General features: G+C 47.4%; 1 protein-coding gene across 2 annotated transcripts in view; it reads left to right on the top strand.

The window, feature by feature from the left end:
- Nucleotides 1–21,750, top strand: part of ca10a (carbonic anhydrase Xa) — a 113,694-nt gene that overhangs the window by 59,469 nt on the left and 32,475 nt on the right. For both annotated transcript variants that reach the window (XM_069929899.1, XM_069929898.1), the window contains one exon: nucleotides 14,278–14,420. In XM_069929899.1, the coding sequence (XP_069786000.1) occupies nucleotides 14,278–14,420 (143 nt within the window). The remainder of the gene's footprint in view (nucleotides 1–14,277; nucleotides 14,421–21,750) is intronic.

The following is a 21,750-nucleotide window of genomic DNA, read 5'->3' as shown; positions in this document are numbered from 1 at the left end:
CCAACAAACTTTCTGAGTCTTACCAGGTGTTAAACATGCTGCTAAAATAATTTGCAAAAGTGATTTCAACCCATGGTCAATATCTTTAAAATGCTTTGCAGGCAGCATGGATGAGAGTCGCCGTGCACACAGGGAGCTCCATGGGAGGCGCCAAGTTGCCAGGTGAAGGAGAGATAATTAGGCATGGGTAGGGAACTATTAGTGTTCAGGCTTGAACCTCTCTGACCTCATTAGTAGATGGTTAATCCACTCCTGGATTCAGAATCATAACAAGATCTACCTTCAGTCGTTGCTGCACTTCATTGGAGAGTGACACACACTCAGGTACTGCCCTGTTTTTTTAAAAAGTTTGTTCAAATTACAACAACATGTCAAAACACAAAACTATACACAGAACTACATCTAAACTCTATTTACATTGTTGGAGATTTGCTAGAAGTGGTAAATCAATATCACCCCTTTGTTACATATAGTTTACATTTTCAAATTAAAATCCCATTGCTATCTACAATGCACACAAACCCGTGGGGGTCCCACTGATCCAAGAACTCGCCTACCATCTCTCGAACACTGCGTGCTCCCGCTCTAATGACGCACAGCCCCAAGCATAACCCCACAAGGGGAGCAGGCAATTGGCTCACCCAGAATCCTTAACTGCCTGCTGCCTCAACTGTGAATAGCCAGCTTGCCCAGGCCCAGCAGCAATCGCTGAGGTCAATTGGTGTACACGTATTTCTGCAGGCCCTGAGGTGGAGGGCTGCCAGCTCAGTACGGATACACACCAGCCCCTGACCACCCTCTGCAATCAACAGATTCAGGATTGCTGTCTAGACCCAGTGTATCCTGTTGCCCCAGTAGAAATCCCAACTTCCTCTTGGACATGGTGATATAAACAGTGGGCGGGACCAGGGTGACCAGCCAGAACTACAGCAATGAGGACACCAGCTGGTTAATGACCAGCACCCTGCCCCATTACGAGATGGCACAGAGGAGACCCAGCAAGTGCCCTAGCCGAGCAGAGACCTTTGCCTGCAGGTCCTGTCAGTTGGCCAGCCATGACTCCTCAGTGGCACCCAGGTAGAACACAGGTAGAGGAGATGGGTAGCACTCCACTCAAAGGGATGCATCTCCTCAGGCTTCCACTGGCCCACCAGAGCACTTTGCCCAGTTGACCCTGACAGAGGATGTGGCCAAGAAGACCTCCAGGTACTCACTCATCCTCTGCAGATCATTGTGGGGTCAGTACCCATGAGGAGGACGTCGTCAGCATAAGCCGACAGGATGACTTCCATCTCCAGCTCTCTCAGTACCAGACCCATCAACTTCTTCCAGAGCACACACAGGAATGGCTCCATCCAGATGGAGTACAGCTTCTCCGGCATGGGGCATCCCTGCTGAAGTGAAAAGGTGCCATCAGGACCTGTTAACTTTGATGAGACGGTATCCAACTGTTGGACGTGGGCAGTGAAATACAGCCTAAGTCTGAACGCCCGTGAGGGTCCTGAGGAGGTCATTGTGATCCATCCTTCTCCTGGTTGAGAGTGAGAAAGCCAGTCGACAGACCAGTTTCTTGAGATAGTTGGACCATCTGGGGACCGAAGTTGACCCCACCTGAAATTAGTGAAACTGAAAGAATGGGGAATACACCCAAATTGATAACAGAAATGTACTAGGCTCTTCAGAGTGAAAATGCAAAACCAGGGTTGCAAAGGTCAAGGGAAAGATGGGAGTTGGACTTGGGTGTGGTGATTTCAGAAAAAAGCTGGTCAGATTGGTGTAAGGACAGCATGACATCAATTAGAAATGCAAGATGTGGACTGGTTCAATATAATTTTTTTACACCAATTATATCTTACCCCACAAAAGTTAAGCAGAATAAAAGCCGAAATTTCAAAGATGTGTTTCAGATGTGGGATTCAGACAGGAACTATTCTATATGGATCATGGCTGAGCGTGAAATTGAGGCCATTTTGGCAAGACATCACAGAAAAATTATCCAGGATAACAGGAGTGGCCTTCACGGGCGACCCAGAGCAATATCTACTCAATAATTTCATGGGACTGTTCTGGAAAGAGTGAAGTGTCGGGGGAGCAAGAGTGAGGGGTGACCTCTCCTCCACTCCCTCCCCAACCCAATTTAAAGTCTGAATCAATGGCACAAAATCACAATTTGACAGTTATGGAGCAGTTTCCAATAAATCTGTGGAGCCATGAACTTAAAATTGTTACAAACGTTTTTAAATGTCTGATGAGTCCTTAGTGAGAGAATTTGTGGAGATCTGGTTGAGAGTGCACAGAATGAGAACAAAGGCCAATGTTATTGCAACAGGGTTCCAAGGGGGATTGACAGGATGGTTCTCAGAGGGTGTTGCACCTAGTGGGGGGGGGTGTGGGAAGAGGATAAGTGTGTGTGTGAGTGTATGAGTGTCTGTGAGAGTGTGTTTGTGTCTGCGGGTGTTTGTGGGTTCGTGTGTCTGTGAATGGGTGTGTGTAGGAGTGCGAGTGCATGTGTCTGGGTTTGTGTGTGTCTGCACATGCGTGTGTGTGTGAGAGAGCATATGTTTGTGTGGATTTGTCTGTGTGCATGCAAGTGTGTGAGAGAAAGAGTGAGGTGATGTGTAGGGACGAGTGATTGAAAGAGAGTGTTATGTAACCCGGTGTCACTGAGATCACCAGTTGCTATGCTTCTGGTGATCTACTTCGCTGTGTGCCCTCTGCCCATGGTTGACCTTTACTGTGATGCCCTGGTTTGTACACATCAGCCACCACTGATGACCGGGACACAGAAAGGGTGTGAGCTCTGGTCCCAGTGGAGTGTTGATCGTTAATTGTTTGACAACGAGGAGCTTTCTAACACAGCGATGTGTCTCCTTCGTTCACCCTCTTGTGTTTGAACATAATCATCTAGTAAGCTGCTTGAAACTTGAAAATTAAAATGTCACAAGCACTTATTTATGAAGGGAAGTAAGGTCTAGAGCGATACATTTAGCCAAGATCAAATTAAGCTGTCTGAACTCTTTCCTATCTCCAGGCAGTGACAAATGGTCTCCAATTGCAATTAATGTGTAGAACACTCAGAGAAAACTCGCCTAGAGGCCTGTGCGCTAATAGTGATCTTGCCGAGGTAATGCCTGCTCTTGAGGTGACGTTCCCCCCCCCCCCCACCCCACCGGGACCCCTCAACCTTTGCCCACCCTACCCTCAGGAATAAGTGCCAGTAACACCTTTGTGCTGACAGGTTGGCCAGCTCAGGAGGTACAAAGTCACAGAAGACAGACCCTCTGCCTCAGATCTAGAGACCTGGATTTAAACTCCTGCATGTCAGCCCTCCTCCAGGGGAGAGGAGGTGGGTGGGGAGGGAAGCAGGAGGAGGGGTGAAGGGGGGAGGAGGAAGTGGGGAGTTCAGGGAGGCGAGTGCAAGGATTGGAAGATTTATTTAAATCATAATTGGAGAGTAGGAGGAAATGAGAAGGAGATGGATTTCGGCTCAGAGCAGACTCCGTGTCTGTATCCAGGGGGAAAACCCAGATCGATGAGAGCTCATTAAAACAAGTGCATCACATCCATTAATGAGGGATGGGGGGGGAGGAGGAGGAGGCGTGTCAGGCTGTGAGGTGAAGGGAGGGGGAGGGGCAATGGGGGCTGGGGAGAGGAGCAGGAGGGGAGGTGTCAGGAGGAGGGTGAAGGGGAGATGGGGAGGTGGTGGTGAGGGGAGGAGGGAGGAAGGAGCGATGGGGCTCTAGAGGGGAGGAGGTGAAGGAGGACTGGAGGGGGGCAGGAGGAGAGGAAGGGGAAGGGGCGATGGGGGCAGGGGAGAGGAAGCAGGAGGAGGGGTGAAGGGGTAAGAGGAAGGGATAGGGGCAATGGGGCAGGGGAGTGGGAGGGGAGGGGGCAGGAGGAGGGGGAGCATGATGGGAAGAGGAGGGGAAGGGATGATGGGGAAAGGGGGAGGTGGAAGGGGAGCCCTGCTACCTTTGAGCAGATGGCAAGGTGTTTCCAGAATTCAGCTGATGCTGTGGAAGGTCAAAGTGCAACACATCCTCCAAACTGTTGGTCGCAGCAAGGTAGTTGACCAGACCCAGGCATGTTGCGGGGTTTGGGTGGGAAGGAACGCTTGTGTGTAGCCAGGGGGAAGGTCCAGCCTCCAGTCTATGCTCCAGATACCCATGTGTGCTGATTGAGTGCAGCTAATCTTGTAGAGAGGAGTGAAATATTACTTAATCAGCAATGCTTCATACATAATTCAATTAACTGCCTTCACTCATCAGTATTAATGAACAGTTGAGCTCGTATTAATCTAATGCAGCCTTAGAAGTGAGCTCCTTGACTGCACCAGCTTCTCTGAAACCTAATAAACTACTGCCAGTCATATTAACTGAGCTAATTCGTTGACATGCCAATACCTCAAGTTCCCATCTGCGCTCACAGTAACTTTGTAAATTCAATAATCAAGCCGATACCAGGACTTAGTGTGTTTAATTACAGCAGTGGCCTTAAAAGGCAAATGCAGGGTAATGCTGGAGGTGGGAGTGTGTGTTTGTGTGTGTGGGGGGTGGCTTGGAAGTGGGGAGTGCAGGGAGGCGAACACAAGGATTGCAAGATTTATTTAAATCAAAATAAAATGAAATTGGAGAGTGGGAGGAAATGAGAAGGAGATGGATTTCGGCTCAGAGCAGACTCCATGTCTGTGTCCAGGGGCAAAACCAGATAGACGAGGGCTCATCAAAACAAACGCATCACGGCCATTAATGAGGATTAATGTTGCTGAACTCCAATGTGTGAGTGTGTGTGTGTGTGTGTGTGTTGGTAATGAATCATTAGTACAGACTGCTCATTCTGAGCAAAGCTATCCCTCTCTGTGAAACTGAAAGCCCCCTCCCCTGTCTTTGGCACCAAACTGCTATTGTTGTACCAAATTAGTGAGAGTCAGTCCTTGTGGGTGTTTGGTTTCTATTTCCAAACCCCACTGTGGTGTTCTCTCTCTCTCTCTCTCCCTCTCTCCCCCTTCCCCCCCCCCCCCACCCCCCTCTATGTGCACAGTCCCAGGGACTCTCCATGTACAGAGTCCCAATGACAAACTGCCAATGGGATGGACTCTCCATGTACACAGTCCCAGGAAAGGGCTCCCCATATACACGACAGCAGCATTTTGTCAGCTGTGTAAACATGTTGAGCTGAACATTAATGTCCATCTACCATTGAAATTGGACAGATAATGTCCATCAACCATTGTAACTGGACAAATATTGTCCATCAACCATTGTAATTGTTCAGATAAAATTAATTCACCATTGTAATTGGTCTGGTATGCGCCAATGTCAAGTTTAATTTGAAGGTCAGTGTTCTTCAGTGTAATTGTCGTTGTATATACAATAAACTAAAATTGAACATTGACTATTGATGGACCAGTTCCTGCTGTCAATAGAATATCAACAGCCTGTTCCCAGTTGTTGGAATGTCAGTCTAGTGCATGCACACCTCCCTGATCCCAGAGTTATACAGGGTGTATCAGTAACCAGGGTTCACTGCTGACCCCCACTGTCCCCCCACAACAAAGTGCTCCATCCGGAGCCACATGGGGATGCTGCCTCACAGCTGCACAGACCTGGCAAAATCCTGGCCATGGCCCGTGTGGAGCTTGCACATTCTCTTCGGGTGCTCCAGTTTCCCTCCCAGTCCCAGAGACATGTGGCTTTTTTCTCAGCTCCATCTTTCTGTCTTTTCCTCTCTTATCAGTCAGCAGGCCAGGCAGCATCTGTGGTGGGAGAAATTTCAGTCCTCGCTCATCCTATTCCTCGTTCTCTCTTCGTGAACTAAGGGTCTCTGCGTATATGGCCTCCAACCCCATGAACTCTCATCTTCAGTAATAATCTTTTATTTGCCACCATATCGAATCCTGTTGAAGTATCCTGTTGATACTACATCCTTCATCTAGGAGTAAAACATGAAAGTCTACAGATGCCTTTATTGAAGTACTTTCTGTGATATTTCTGTTATTGTAATAAAGAAACGGGTTCTTTTAAAACAACTATATTTATTAGCAAGACAAGGCCTCGTGGAGGCATCCATTTTGAATCTACCCAAGATACAACAGCTCGTCTCCCAACTCGCCCTAGTGGTCAGGTTTCACACTAGCCCTCACACTAGATACACAACCAATGTTTTGGATTGAGCCCTTCATCAAGGGATGAGCAAAATGTCAGCAGGCGCCCAAACAAAATGGTGTCAGGGAGGGGCAGAGGAGAGGAGCACTGTCTCAAAGGCAGGAGGAAATAGGTGGATAAGGGAGGGAGGGCACAGCAGCAAACAGGAGGGAGGGGGTGGCTCTGTGAATGGAGAGGGGAGGGGGTGGAGAGCTGGAGGAAAGAAGACAGAGGGATGGGGAAGAGAAGGAGAACGGGGAAACCACAGGTCGATGTTAATGCCATCCAATTGGAGAGTGCCCAGATGGAATATTAGGTGTGGCACTCCAAATTACAGGTGGCCTTACATGAGGCCATGGAAAGACATGCAGAGGAGCATAGAATTGAAATGTTGGCCACTGGGAGATCCCTGACATTTTCTCATAACTTGATGAAGGGCTTGTCCAAAATGTTGGTTATGTATTTTTATCTTTGCTATCTATATAAAGTACACTGTTTGACCTGCTGAGTTTCTCCAGTTCTGTGGTTTTACAACCTTTATCTACCTTGCCATTTCTTCAAAAACCTCCAATAAATTAGTCAGATACAATTTTCCATATTTACTCTAATAAAAACACACAGAACTGCGTCCATATATAGCCAACGTTTCAGACCTGAGCTCTTCCTCAAAGCTTAAGCAAAAAACAGGAAGTCATTGGAATAAAGACTGAAGAATGGGAGGGGGAGGAATCCAGAGAACAAAAGGTGTTAATTGGATATGATAAGAGGAGAGGTGAAAATTGATTTTAGCTCTGTGGAAGGAGACAGAGGGAAAAGGGAAGAGAGATAGAGCTGGGAGAAAGTAGACAGGGGGAAGAAATGGTGGTGGGGGGGTGTTAAATAGAAACCGGAGAAGTCGATATTATTGCCATCCAGTTGGAGGGTGCCCAGATGAGTGTTGTTCCTCCCATTGGCAGTGCATGGTGTCATGGGCAAACATATCAGCAAGGGAATGGGATGGGGAATTGAAATGGGTGGCCACTGGGATTGTTTTTACTTCATTCAGCATCTGCGGGCTTCTGTTTTTCACCCCATATTTACTCTGTCCAGTCATGCCTTTCCAAGTGCACCCGTATATCGTCCTTGACAGTGGACTCAAGCATTCCCTTTGCCATTGATGTCGAGCTAATTTGCATATAGTTCTCTGATTTTTCTCTCTCCCCCTCCTTTCTTGAATAGAGGGACTGCTCTAAGTTCCAGGAAGTTTGGGGAGAATCCAGCCAATGTTTCCATCCTCTGCAGCCTCCACACTTGAATGCCAGGGATAGACCATCGGATCCAGGGATCTGCAGGCATCTCAGGTCATTCTTTCACTGATATCACTTCTATAGACCCTCTTTCCAGAAGAGTTTTGTGTGAAAATAGGGGCAAAATATTGGGGTTTTTTTGCCTCTGATACTTTGCTATGGCACAGGAACAGAACTAGGCTATTCAGCCCATTGAGTCTGCCCTGCCATTCATTCCCACTCAATCCCACTGTCCTCCCTTCTCCCCAGAACCTTTGATGCCCTGGCTAATCAAGAACCTATCAACCTCTGCCATAACTCTTTGTCCTCCAGCCATTTTTAACCTTTCATAATATATGCTTCTCCCTTCTCCCCAGAACCTTTGATGCCCTGGCTAATCAAGAACCTATCAAACTCTACCGTAACTCTTTGTCCTCCAGCCGTTTTTAACCTTTCATAATATATGCTCCGGACTGGGTCCATGGGTAAACTACAGTTCGAATACCAGTACGAACTAGCTAGTGATTGGGTTTAAAAACAGTCCCGGAAAATGGGGACATGGAGTATGCACTTGTTGGTAGTCCCTTAAAACAGGAGACATGGAGTCCAAAGGGTTAAATATACCCAATGACTTGGCCTCCACAACCACGTGGCAGCAAGTTCCACAGATTCACCATCCTCTGGCTGAAGAAATCTCTCTGCATCTCTGTTCTAAGCCGATGTTCCTTCAATCCTGAAGTTGTGCCCCTTGTCCTAATCTCTCCCACCATGGGGAACAACCTTTCTGCATCTCCTCTGTCCATACCTTTCAACATTCAAAATATTTCAATGAGATCCCCCCCTCATTCTCCTAAATTCCATCGAGCCATAGCTCACTTTCGTAATCTTTCCCTTGTCAAAGAACCAAACCGCTCTTTACATTTCTTGCTGTTGTGCTTTTGTCTTCAATATTTGTCATCATCCTCTTTGGTTTTAATTCTCTAATCCTCAGGCTTATTCCTCTACAAAGTCATAAATCTCCTTTTAATCCATCCTGCGTGAGTCGCGGTGGATTTCTTTGCCTGTTCAGCTCTTATTTCTAAATGGAATATACCTTTGATGGGGATTTTGAGTGTATTCTATTGCTGATACCACACTAAACCTTTTAACTAATTACCCAGTGTTTCTCCTTGAATTCCCAGCTCTCACTCATGTGTTTGAACTCAGGATTCTAGTTTCAAGTTCAGAGTGTCGCCATCAAACTACACATGAAACCCTCATGTTACAGTCACACTTCTCCAGATATACCTCAGATTACTAATTAATCACATGGCATGACTCTGGATAATGTCTCCACCAACCGGTTCCCTGCTTGGCTCCACAAGTGCATCGTGTGAAATCTTCCAGACCATCTTTCTTAAACATACACTCTAACTTCACAAACATTAAAGTGCTCGTTCCCTTTGTAAGCAGTCAGTGGTCCGTTTGATCAGTCCCCTGCTCAACAGTGCAGGGAGTCCCTGGACCCAGCTCTGGTGCCAGGCAGAGGCCAGCAATTGCCGATGTGACCACGAGGAGGCGGTGGTGAGCAGCTTTGTCCAACCACTGACAATCTTGCGAGCCGACTACAATGATGGTGTGTGTCTCGAGTAGAACCCAGCGTAGCGGTTAGTGCAACAATGTTACAGTCCCAGCATCCCAGGTTCGAATCCCACACTGTCCGTAAGGAATTTATACGTTCTCCCCGTGTCTGCATGGGTTTCCTCCCAACCTTCAAAACGTACCGGGGGTTATAAGTCAGTTGGGTCCAATTGAGCATCACCGGCTCGTGGGCCGGAAGGATCTGTTAGCTTCATCAATAGTTCACAGATTGTATCTAGAGAACTTCGCCCCTACCGTGTGTTCACGGTCTAAGCCTGGAGGATTGTGGGCAGCCGTATATCTAAATCAAACCTTCCTATGGTGATCATGGCACCTTCAGCCCTTCATGCCCATGCTGAACTTTTTACACAAATCCCATGGACCAGATCCACCACCTACCTTGTCTGTTTTAATGTATCTGTCTCTTAAACAGAGTGTTGTGTCTGATTCCATCACCTCCTCTGGCATGAGGTCTTATATCTAGGTTTAAAAAACTTACCTCTAAGATCCCCTTTAAAACTCCTGCCTCTCACTTATCTGCCACCTTAAGTAAGGTGCCATAGGAGCTCACTGGTTAGTAAAGAATTACTTAAGATGGTTTTAGTGGAAACAAAGTTGAAAACTACTGATTTAAACCTCTGTCTTCCCATTTTTGATAACCCTCCCCCTGGTGGTGTCCCTGTGCCAGTTGACTCTGTCCTTGCTGGGAGGGGCAGTGGGGTTGGGTCCTCACTGGAAGGGGGTGGGATCAAGAAGTGCCCTTAGAGCTGGGCTGTCAACGGTGCAGACTACACCCATTGTGCATTGGTGGGGTGGGAGGGGGATGGGGACCGATCAAGCATATTTTCTGAGACTGCATCCCTCATTGCTCCCACAGCCTTTATTTTCATGGTAACCTTCACACCCGTCCCCAAAATCTACTCTGTTCTTCCAATGTTTCTGTATGCCTGGAGTAGTTCACCCCCAACGTGTATTCACAGACTGTATCTGGAGTATTTCACTCCAACTTGTGTTCACAGACTGTATCTGGAGAAGTTCACCCCAAACATGTGTTCACAGACTATATCTGGAGTAGTTCACCCCCAGCGTGTGTTCACAGATTATATCTGGAGTAGTTCACCCCAAACGTGTGTTCACAGACTATATTTGGAGTAGTTCACCCCAAACGTGTGTTCACAGACTATATTTGGAGTAGTTCACCCCAAACGTGTGTTCACAGACTATATTTGGAGTAGTTCACCCCAAACGTGTGTTCACAGACTATATCTGGAGTAGTTCACCCCAAACGTGTGTTCACAGACTATATCTGGAGTAGTTCACCCCCAGCGTGTGTTCACAGATTATATCTGGAGTAGTTCACCCCAAACGTGTGTTCACAGACTATATTTGGAGTAGTTCACCCCAAACGTGTGTTCACAGACTATATTTGGAGTAGTTCACCCCAAACGTGTGTTCACAGACTATATTTGGAGTAGTTCACCCCAAACGTGTGTTCACAGACTATATCTGGAGTAGTTCACCCCAAACGTGTGTTCACAGACTATATCTGGAGTAGTTCACCCCCAGCGTGTGTTCACAGATTATATCTGGAGTAGTTCACCCCAAACGTGTGTTCACAGACTATATTTGGAGTAGTTCACCCCAAACGTGTGTTCACAGACTATATTTGGAGTAGTTCACCCCAAACGTGTGTTCACAGACTATATCTGGAGTAGTTCACCCCAAACGTGTGTTCACAGACTATATCTGGAGTAGTTCACCCCAAACGTGTGTTCACAGACTATATTTGGAGTAGTTCACCCCAAACGTGTGTTCACAGACTATATTTGGAGTAGTTCACCCCAAACGTGTGTTCACAGACTATATTTGGAGTAGTTCACCCCAAACGTGTGTTCACAGACTATATTTGGAGTAGTTCACCCCAAACGTGTGTTCACAGACTATATTTGGAGTAGTTCACCCCAAACGTGTGTTCACAGACTATATCTGGAGTAGTTCACCCCAAACGTGTGTTCACAGACTATATTTGGAGTAGTTCACCCCAAACGTGTGTTCACAGACTATATCTGGTGTAGTTCACCCCCAGCGTGTGTTCACAATCTGTATCTGGAGTACTTCACTCCAACTTGTGTTCACAGATGGTATCTGGAGTAGTTCACCCCAAACGTGTGTTCACAAACTATATCTGGAGTAGTTCACCCCCAGCGTGTGTTCACAGATTATATCTGGAGTAGTTCACCCCAAACGTGTGTTCACAGACTATATCTGGAGTAGTTCACCCCAAACGTGTGTTCACAGACTATATCTGGAGTAGTTCACCCCAAACGTGTGTTCACAGACTATATCTGGAGTAGTTCACCTCCAGCGTATGTTCACAAACTGTATCTGGAGTACTTCACCCCAACTTGTGTTCACAGACTATATCTGGAGTAGTTCACCCCAAACATGTGTTCACAGACTATATCTGGAGTAGTTCACCTCCAGCGTGTGTTCACAAACTGTATCTGGAGTACTTCACTCCAACTTGTGTTCACAGATGGTATCTGGAGTAGTTCACCCCAAACATGTGTTCACAGACTATATCTTGATTAGTTCACCCCAAACGTGAGTTCACAGACTATATCTGGAGTAGTTCATCCCAAACGTGTGTTCACAGACTATATCTGGAGTAGTTCACCCCATACAATGGTTGTGTGTAAGGGAGACCTGGTTAGACTCGTGGATATTCAGTAAAAAGAGGGATGCAGATCACATGCAGGGAGAGGTGATTTAGTTTAATTTAGGCATCATGTTCACAGCAGACGTAGAGGGGCGAAGGGACTGTTCCTATGCTGGCCAGTTTTCCATTCTACTTTGAAACTTGGTTTTCAAAGATTTTCTTTCCCTATGCCTTAGATCACACATGTCAAACTCTGGCCCGCGGGCCATATAATTATATTTGGCCCACAAGATCATTTCAAAAATGTATTAGAGGTGGCCCGCCCTGCAGCGAGAGCCGATGCTGTTTTTTGGTAATGTCACCCCCACCATCCTCCCCCTTCATTGCACATCCTTCCCCATTGTAACACGAGAAATTCTAACACGAGAAGTCTGTCGATGTCATCAGCCGGCAAGCCAGTTGGAAGGCTCCCCGCACAACCAGTCACTTCTCCCACCTGTCGAGCGGTGTGGCGGATGGGCGAGCGCCTGTGATTTCCTGTTGGCACAACGGGCATGGCAGGCTGCGCACGGCCCCCGGGCAGCATGAGCCCCGCGCGACTGGCACCAGACGGCCCTTCCACAGCGCAAGCGCACTTCTCCCGGTCGCCACGGCCTTCAGCGCTTGCACCCGCGCGGACCCCAGGGACGGCTGGTTCGGCCCTGCACGTGAAGAGAGAGATGGTGGCTGTCTGCAAACGCTGATCGGCAGCGCGCTGGGCCTGAGAGGGTGGGTAAGCAGGGGTGGGCAGAGGGTGTAGGTGAGGAGTAATGGGCAGGGGAAGTTATGGTGGTGCGAGGGGCAGTTAGGGGGAGGGATGAGTAGAAGGAGGGGTGGATAGGGAAGAGGTAAAAGGGGAGGGGCAGGGTGATTAGAGGGTGAGAGACGGGTAGAGGGAGGAACAGGTTGAGGGGAGAGGCAGTAGAGGGGCGTGTATAGGATGGGGTGGGTAGAGGCAGAGCGAGTGGAGTGAGGGGTGAGTAGAGGTTGGGTAAAGGACTGGTCAGGTAGAGGGATAGTGGGTCGAGGGTGAATAGAGGCCTAGAGCCTGAGGAGTGAGCAGGAAATGCTGAGTCCTGATGCAGGCCAAAATGGACACAGCCTGTGAATGCTGACTACATCTCCACAGGGACCAAATAGGTTTCCCTCAGGTCAAGCAAAGGGTGAACTTGAGCTACCTACTCCTGACCTGTAACATTATCCTCCTAAAGTTATATCCTAAAGTTTAACATTACATATGTTGAAAGAAGAGAAAACATGCAGATGTTGTTGAAAAATTTCAATAAACATTTAGTTCGGCCCTCGACTTAGTCCAAGTTTTTAATTTTGGCCCTCCGTGAATTTGAGGTTGACACCCCTGCCTTAGATGCTCTGTGATTAGTAAGGGATTACTGAAGGTGGTATGTGAGTGGAAAGAAAAACATTTGAAAACCACTGTTTTAATTGTACCTAATTGACTCATTATATGCACATACCTCCAAAGGAATGAGCCCATGGCAATTTTTCTCAAGCAAAATATTTCAGTAACAATTGGGTCTAGAGCAGTGGTCCCTTACTAATCAGAGTACCTATGACATAGGGATTACTTAAAGTGGGATGTGAGTGGAAAGAAACAATTTGAAAACCACTGATTTAGAGGAATGTGGATCAAACTTAGGCTAATGGGACTAGTTTGGGTCAAGAGCTTGGTCAGCATGGACATTCCAAATGAATAGTCCCTTAACTTACAGCTATGTCCCTTTATCAAGGCTGTCCTTAAACTGTAATCATAATTAAAAAAGACAAATCCCATTAGTGTGTGAATAATTAGAGGTTATTATTTGAGATTCTGCCCAAAGGTAGCAGTGAGAAGAGCTTTTGACCAGGGTGATGAGGGTCCTTGATGATGTTGGCTGCCTTCCTGAGGCAGTGCCTTGCAGCGACTACTTGGAGGAAGGGAGGTCAATGCCCATGATAGATGTGGCCAGGGTTGGTCACCTTCTGCAGACTTCAGCGATCCTGGATACTCGAGTCGTCAAAGTCAGTACACTTTTCACACCAGTGGAAATTCGATAGAGTGTTCAATGACATGCTGAATCACCTCGATCAAACTTCTTGAACTTATTCCAACAGTATCTGATCAATGGGTGAATGGGAGCAGGGAGAGAGGGAGAAGGTGGACAAAAGAATGGAGTAGTTGCAAAATGCAGAAGAGGAGGGCAGGCCTGGCAGTAAGGGAGAGACAGAAGAACATTGAGCTAATATCACAGCTGGTCAACTGATAGAGATACACATCAGGCAACCTGAAGCTGTGGCTTTCAGTATTGAGACAGCAGATGTAGCCAGATGGCACCAGACATCCACACAACCTGCCTTCTCTTGTGTTCCGAGCCTTGGGCTGTTCTGGAGTGCTGACCTTGACGGGGCTGTGGGACAAACTGGGCTCTGGTTGTGGGAGCTGGCACATAGCTGAAAGGCCGAGTGTCCTCCTTCTGACTGACTGGTGCTGTGCAGGGTTTGGCCTTGGGTGAATGGGTTGTGACTGCTGTTCCTCTTGTTTCTGTTTGAACAGTTCCTTCATTCTGGGGTTTGGTGAACTCAGCCTGGAACCTGTGTTCAGTTGGGAAGAGACAGTCTCCCATCAACGTCGAGACCACCCATATGATCTTCGACCCCTTTCTCACTCCGCTGCACATTAACTCGGCAGGACGGAAGGTAGGTGCTTGTAGGTCCCACCCTCCTGCGCTCTCAGTTTGAGTCTCTTGTGGTGGGCAAAGTCCTGCTTCACACCTTGCAAAGGGAGAGTGAGCTCACACCTCCCACATTCAAAGCCCCCCACCACCCCCCCCAAGCTAACTATTGATCATCTGCAGAGAAATAACCCCCCCACCTGTCCAGTGGGGCCCCACCTGGAGAAAAACTGCTCCAACACAAATTAACCGCTTGTGCATTCCTCTTCCAAACTTGGTTCCATTCTCTTCAATATCCCTTCAGAATGGCAGCACAGAGCAGATCAAGGTGAAGGGATGGGGCCAAGCAAGAGGGGTGGACAAAATGAGGGCTTTTAATTTCTGAGTAGCTTGGACAAGGAGAAGTCAAAGAGGGTTTCCACATAAACAGCAGAGCATTGAATCTGAAATGACTCGTTTTTATCTGCATTCCTCGTGGTAAAGAGCGGCGAGTTCAGGAAGGTGGACAATCTAGAGCAGATCAGTCAGGGAACCAAACAGCAGGGGAAAGGCCGACTAGGAGGGCTTTTGGGCTGGTCCCATTCTTTTTTTTTAATTTAGACATACAGCACAGTAACAGACCCTTTCGCCCCATGAGCCTGTGCCGCCCAATTAATCTTCAACCCCTGTAAACTTTGGAGGGTGGGAGGAAATCGGAGCTCCCAAAGGAGACTCACGTGGTTTCAGGGAGAATATACAAACTCCTTACAGACAGCACCGGATTCAAACTCGGGTCGCTGTTGCTGTAATACAGTTTTGCTAACCACGCCACCCTTTAATTGGTCTATCCCTTTATCTGTCCAAACAGTTTGAAGAAGGAGAAGGCATTAGATTTCATGGGATGCTGAAAGATGGACAAATCCCCAGGACCAGATGAATTATATAATAACCATATAACAATTACAATACGGAAACAGGCCATATCGACCCTTCTAGTCTGCACCGATTTAAGTGAACCCCACTAGTTCCACCTACCTGCTCCCTGCCCATAACCCTCCAACACACTACATCCATGTACTAATCCAATCTCCTCTTAAATGACAAAATTGGCCCTGCTGCAATCACTTCTTCCAGAAGGTCATTCCACTCAGCCACCACTCTCTAAGTGAAGAAGCTTCCTCTTATGTTACTTCTAAAGTTTTGCCCCCTAACCTAGGTTATTACAGGAAGCAAGGGAGAAGTCAGCTGGGGTCCTGATGGAGAACTCTACATCTCTGTTAGCCACAGGTGAAGTGCAGGAAGACCAACAGGAGAGTTTATGCTGATCCATTTTTTAAGCAGGTATAAAGCCGGGGAACTGTAGGCCAGTGGGCCTTGCATCAGTGGTGGGGAAACTACTGAAGAAAACACGAAGGGATAGGATTGAGGTAGATTTGGAAAGGCAACAGCTAATCAGGGAAAGTCTGGTGGCGAAATCCTGCCTGATAATTTGAGTTTTTTGAGAAGGTAACATGACTGATCAAATCAAGGCAAATGGCGCCCCCGACTCAATGTGGCTCACGATCCGAAAACAAATGACTTCAGTTGCTAAAGACCTGAATTCCCTCTGCCCAGACTCTGAATTCCAATGAACCTCTCTCCAGCTCCCCTCCTACCCGTAAAGAGAGGGTCGTCATTGAGGTGCAAGGTCTGGGAATTAACCAATTTAATTGTAGATTAAATTTAATGCTAACATTAAGAATCAAGATTGTAATATTGGCTTTAGTCTGACATAAGGAGATTGCCAGTGCCCCTTACAGTCAGAGAAAGTGAGGCAGAAGAGAGTTCCCACATCGTCACTGAGTGTCCGTGGATTCACCTCAATGTTCCAACGGCCTCTGCAGCCACACAAACTTCAGTCCAAACTATCGGCAACCTGAACTCCAGATCCAACCTCTGACACGATCAGGAAGCTTTCAGCACCCTTGGAACTCTCTCACATCCCGGTTCTAATACTGTACCCCCTTCACCCAGTCTCGAGCTAGTCTCCAGCAGTCCGCAGCCTGGTGTGAGTCCTTTGACCGCTGCAGCCTGTGTGGATTCCTCGCCTCGAGTCACCTACAGCCCCACCACCTGTGTGTGTTCTTCTTCCCCAGAACCCCCTCGCTGGTCCTCCATCATGGTCACCATCCCGTGGGTCATCTCTGCTTCTCCTTCTCAAATGGGGGAATGTTCTCTCCATTTTCTGGCACCGTGCTTTGTTATTCCAACAAATTCACAACTCACGGGTGTAAATATGTGTATGGCAGATGATGGAATCTTGCACCTGTTCAGCAGTGTATATGAGGACAGTCATTCAGTGCTGTTTATAGTGTGATTAATTGTTGAGCTGTGGTCACCTTGGATTTCAGAAAGCATCTTTTGAGAAGCAAACCTGGCTGGAAACGTGCTGGGAAATGAAGGGAGCATGCTGATAAATTACAGGCCCCTGAATTACAGCCGAAAGCAGCCATTCTCAACATTTCCTTTGGGTACATAAATGTGTCCCGGCCCCTTTTGAGAATGGTTGGTCTAGTTGGAGGTAATAGACAGGTGGAAGCAAGGAAAGGTTAAGGAGGAGAGGGACATTTGTGCATTGGGACAGCACAGAAACAGGGCCCACCTCCTCATGCTGTTCTTTTTGCCCTTCTACACATTTTCCCATTGAACTGCCTAGCTAAATGTTCCTTAACCACTGTGCTGTTGTGATCCCACCACCTCTTCTGGCAGCTTGTTCCAGATTGGAGCTGCTCCCCATGTAAAATACTTCCCCCTCGGATCCCTTCTAAATTTGAGTTGGTGGCAGTGTTGCGGTGGGTGCAATGCGTTGATGCGGTATTGCAGCTGTCTGCATTGATGCATTGGAATGATGCAGTGTAACCACAGCAGTTCAGTAATGCATTCCAACTGTGTAACATAACAATTTGGTGCAATTCTGCAGTACAATGAAGTGGTGAGACTGAGCAGTGCAGTGATGCATTGCAGAGATTTGTTGCAAAGATGCTTTGAAACTGCTCGGTTCAATGTCAGTGCAGCTGAGTTGTCCAGTTCCTGCTCTCCACGATCGCATAGTTCTTTAACTTTTGTTCACACGTTCCCAAAAACATCTTTTCTAGGACAGAGGTACATTAATTACCCTGCAGCTAGAAGATTGTGCCAACAAGGAGGAACTGTATGAAGACAGCTGGCCAATAATTCATTTCTTCAGATACATTTTTCCAATGCCGCTTTACAGCGATAAACATGTCTCACTGTAAAGTGCTCTGTAGTCATAATCAAATCTGTCTTATCTTGGCATTTTTTAGACACACTGTTTAGCACTCAGCACGTGACATTGGGGCTTTCTGTCATAACAGAACAATCAGCTCCAAAGTGATATTTCTGTTTGATTAATGAAAATCTATTTGTGTAAGGATGCAGTTGACATGTACCCTGCCAGTGTCTGGGTCCACATTTCCAATGCAATTTTCTGGGCTGAACATTGGGAGCTCTGCAAGGCAGGGACTGGTCCTCGGGGTTACCTTGACAGGCAGATCGTACCTGCACTGACCTTACTGGGAGATAGAAAGAAAGATCCCAAATCCTGGGCTCCTTGGATGATGGGCATGCAGGAAAACATTGATTGGATAAAGGAAGGTTCCAACAGACGTTCAGAGATGAAGAGTGAGAGAATTAAGAGAGGAATTTGAGATTGTCAGCACAGAAACTGGCCCTTTTTTAAACAAAACACACAACTCTACGCACAACTATAAACTAAATACATTAAAAGAGAAAAACAATTTTCAATAAGCAGTAAATCAGTACCGTCCCTCTGTATGTACAATTTACATTTTCAATTTAAAATCCCTTTGTTACTATCTACAAAGCGCTTGATCCCCTGGGAGGCCCACCATTCCCAGAACCCAGACACCGACCCTTCGGACACCGTGAGCTCCAACTCTCTAATGATACATGGGCCTTGAAAGAGGGGCAGGCAGTTGCCTTGCCCTGAATCCTCAACTGCCCATTGCCTCGACCCATAAATGGGCAGTTTGACTAGGCCCAGCAGCAACTCACAAGGACGCCACTCCCCACACCCCCCCAAATGCCAGGTAACCATAAATCAGGAGCGTGCAGCCAGAACTTGAGGAGCAGCCCCTTCAGGTACAGAATCTGGCCTTTCAGCTGGACGCCAATGCTAACCGAGCCAGTTACCTGGAGGGATCTATGTTTGGTGAGGGGTGGGGGGAAGGGAAGGTGAATGGGCTGCTCAGTTCTGGACAGTGTTAAGCATCATGAGACTTGCTGGAAAGCACTCTCCCCAGCTTGGGGCTTGGAGATAGCTGAGGAGAAGACCAAGGGTTTCAGGAGCTGAGTCTCTTGCTGGAGGAACTCCAGCCCCAACCTTGCACCCATGGTGTTTGATGTGAAACATGGAAATCTGCAGACACTGAGATTGTAGTAAAATCACAGAAATTCTGGAGGAACTCAGCTGGTGTCACAGCGACAATAAGAGATAAAGATATATTACTGACACTTTGGGCATGAGCCCTTCTTCAAGGGATGAGGAAAAAGCAGGCAGGCGCCTGAATTAAAAGACTGGGGAGAAGAGAAGAAAGGACAGGGGGAGACAAAAAGTTATGATTGAACATGGATAGGAGGACAGGAGAGGAAAGGTGAGAATTGATCGGAGGAGGGGAGGGGGATGAATAGAGCTGGGGGGGAAAAGAGACAGGAAAAAGGAGAGAGAGGGACGTGGCTGTGGAAGCAAGTCTGAGCAAGTGCCTGGTCATAGTCCTTGAGTGCAGACTGAGAGGAATGAGAGAGGTTTTCACACAACTCCCTTCAAAGAGAGGAGAACCTCCTCAGGGTTGGCATCCCATGGTGTTTGAGCTCAGGCCCGAAACATCGGTTATATATCTTTGCCTCCTGTGGACTTGCTGAGTTCCTCCATCATTTCTGTGCACTTCCTGGCACCTGGTACCAGGGTCTGCCTCTTCCCTCTTCACAGCCTGACAGGTAGGAGAGGGAGGCATGGGAGTAAGTACATTACAAACCAAGTAAAAATAATAATGTTGTTGAGCAATGGCTCCACTGTTCTCAGACTGAGAGCACATTGCCTTTTGAGTCTTGAAATTCAATTGAATTTCCGGTCATTTTTTCTTACTGATTTTTCACTCACAGGCCATCATTTACCGCTTGTTATTTGTTGATTTTTTGACAGATTATGAAATAATACACTGGTAAGGATACAGAGGAGTGTCACAAGAACATTCCCAGGCCTGGCAGGCTTTAGTGATAAGGAATGACTGGATAGGCTGGAGCTTTTCTCCCTGGAGAGTAGGAAGCTGAGGGGGGGGGGAACCTTTTCGAGGCGTATAAAATCATGAGGGGTGTGGATAAGGTAGATGGGTCACAGCCTGTTTCCCAGGGTCAGGGAGTCTAAAATTAGAGGGCACAGGTTTAAGGTGAGGAGGGAAAATTTAAAGGAGACTTTTTTTTTCCACACAGGATGTGTGGAACAAGCTGCCGGGGGAGTGGTCGAGGCAGGGGTAATTACAGTGTTGTAAAAACATAGGGCAGGGACATGGATATCAAATGTGAGCAGTTTTTGGGCTCCTCGTTTAGGAAAAGATGTGCTGACATTGGAGAGGGTTTGGAGGAGGTTCACTAAGATGATTCCGGGAGTGAAGAGGTTATCAGATGAGGAGCGTTTTGACAGATCTTGGCTTATATTCGTTGGAATTTAAGAGAATAATGGGGGTATCTCATTGAAACGTTTGAATGTTGAAAGGCATGGACAGAGTAGATGTAGAAAGGTTGTTTCCTGTGGTGGGAGAGTCTAGGACAATGGTTCTTAACATCTTTCTTTCCACTCACAACCCCTTAAGTAATCCTTTACTAACCACAGAGCACCTATGGCATAAGATTAAGAGGGTATGTAAGTGGAAAAAGAAAGGTTGAGAACTAATGTCCAGGACAAGATTGAAGGGCATCTGCTTAGAACAGAGATGCATATGCCAGAAGGTGGCAAATCTATGGAATTTGTTGCCACAGCATCCACAGGAAGTAAAGGGTTACCAGTGTTTCAGGCCTGGGCCCTTCATCAGGTACAAGTTCCTATGGATGCTGCATGACCTGCTGAGTTTCTCCAGCACATTGGTGTACTCCACTCAACCCTAGCATCTGCAGACATTCCTGTTTAACTCCAAAGGCAGCTGGATAGTGAAGGTTTTGAAGAACTTGGGCAAAATGCAGGCATAAGGTAGCCCTCTTGGCTGGCATTGAGAAGTTGGGCAGAAGGGCCTCTTAAATCTGTGACTGTTCTTCACTGTCTCTGGCCTGACCCATGATTTCAAGGGCAGGCATCATGTACAGCTGTAACACAGATTGAAGTGTTGAACACAAGAAGGCTTTATCATTCTTATTTATTATTTATAAGCTAAATAATTGATGAAGCTTCTTGTGCATTGTACCACCTTCTGTCAGCCTTGCCAGTGGATCTCTCCCCAGCTGGCCAGACCACCATGGACAGAGTCTGCCTGCCACACATCCAGCAGGACGTGGGTGGTATCCTTATACATCCCAGCTCACCAGTTCCCTGCTCCCGCCCCACACCACCCACCCCCACCACCCCCCCCCCACCCAAAGCAAATGGTCTGCATCAGCTCCACTCTGGCCAGCGTTCCGAGGAGCTGCCCCAGCCATCGGCACCTCACCCAAACAGAGCCTCGGCTCCTGTAACACTGGTTGTTCTTGTCCTTCCAGGTTGGGTTTGGAGAGGTTTGTTGCCTCTTACAGGAGAACCAGGGATCATAAAGTCATCTTGCTGTGCAGCATCGATACAGGCCATCGTGTCTTGACTGACCATCGTGCCTGTCTGCACTAACCCCACCTGTCTGCATTAATTCCCTCTCCCGTGATACCCTGCTCATACCTGACCAGACTTCTCTCTGTTCCTGCCTCCTCTGGAAGCTCATTCCAGGAGGGCCCGAGAAACCAACCTGGCAAATCACAGAGGAGGGGGCCCATAAACTTTGAGCAGAGTCCTAAAGGAAGCCACAGCCAAAACAAATGGTTAAGAATGGCTGGGCTAGAGCTCTTTACTCACAACTGATCTATTGTGACAGAGGGTGGAGGGGGAAAACGATCATTGAAAGATATAAATCAAACCTCACTCCACACAATTCCTTCTTCTCGATCATTCACTAGACAAAGGTCCCTACAAATCAAGGAGCCATCAGCCCCTTTCCAGGTATTTTTCAGACGGCTCGGTTAGCTTAGCACAACGCTGTCACAGCACCAGTGACTGGGTTCAAATCCCACACCATCTGTAAGGAGTTTGTACTTTCTTCCCCTTGAGGGTGGGTTTTCCCCAG

Source organism: Narcine bancroftii, chromosome 3, assembly GCF_036971445.1.
Source record: "Narcine bancroftii isolate sNarBan1 chromosome 3, sNarBan1.hap1, whole genome shotgun sequence".
NCBI lineage: Eukaryota > Metazoa > Chordata > Chondrichthyes > Torpediniformes > Narcinidae > Narcine > Narcine bancroftii.
This window is presented reverse-complemented; position numbering and strand designations above follow the sequence as displayed.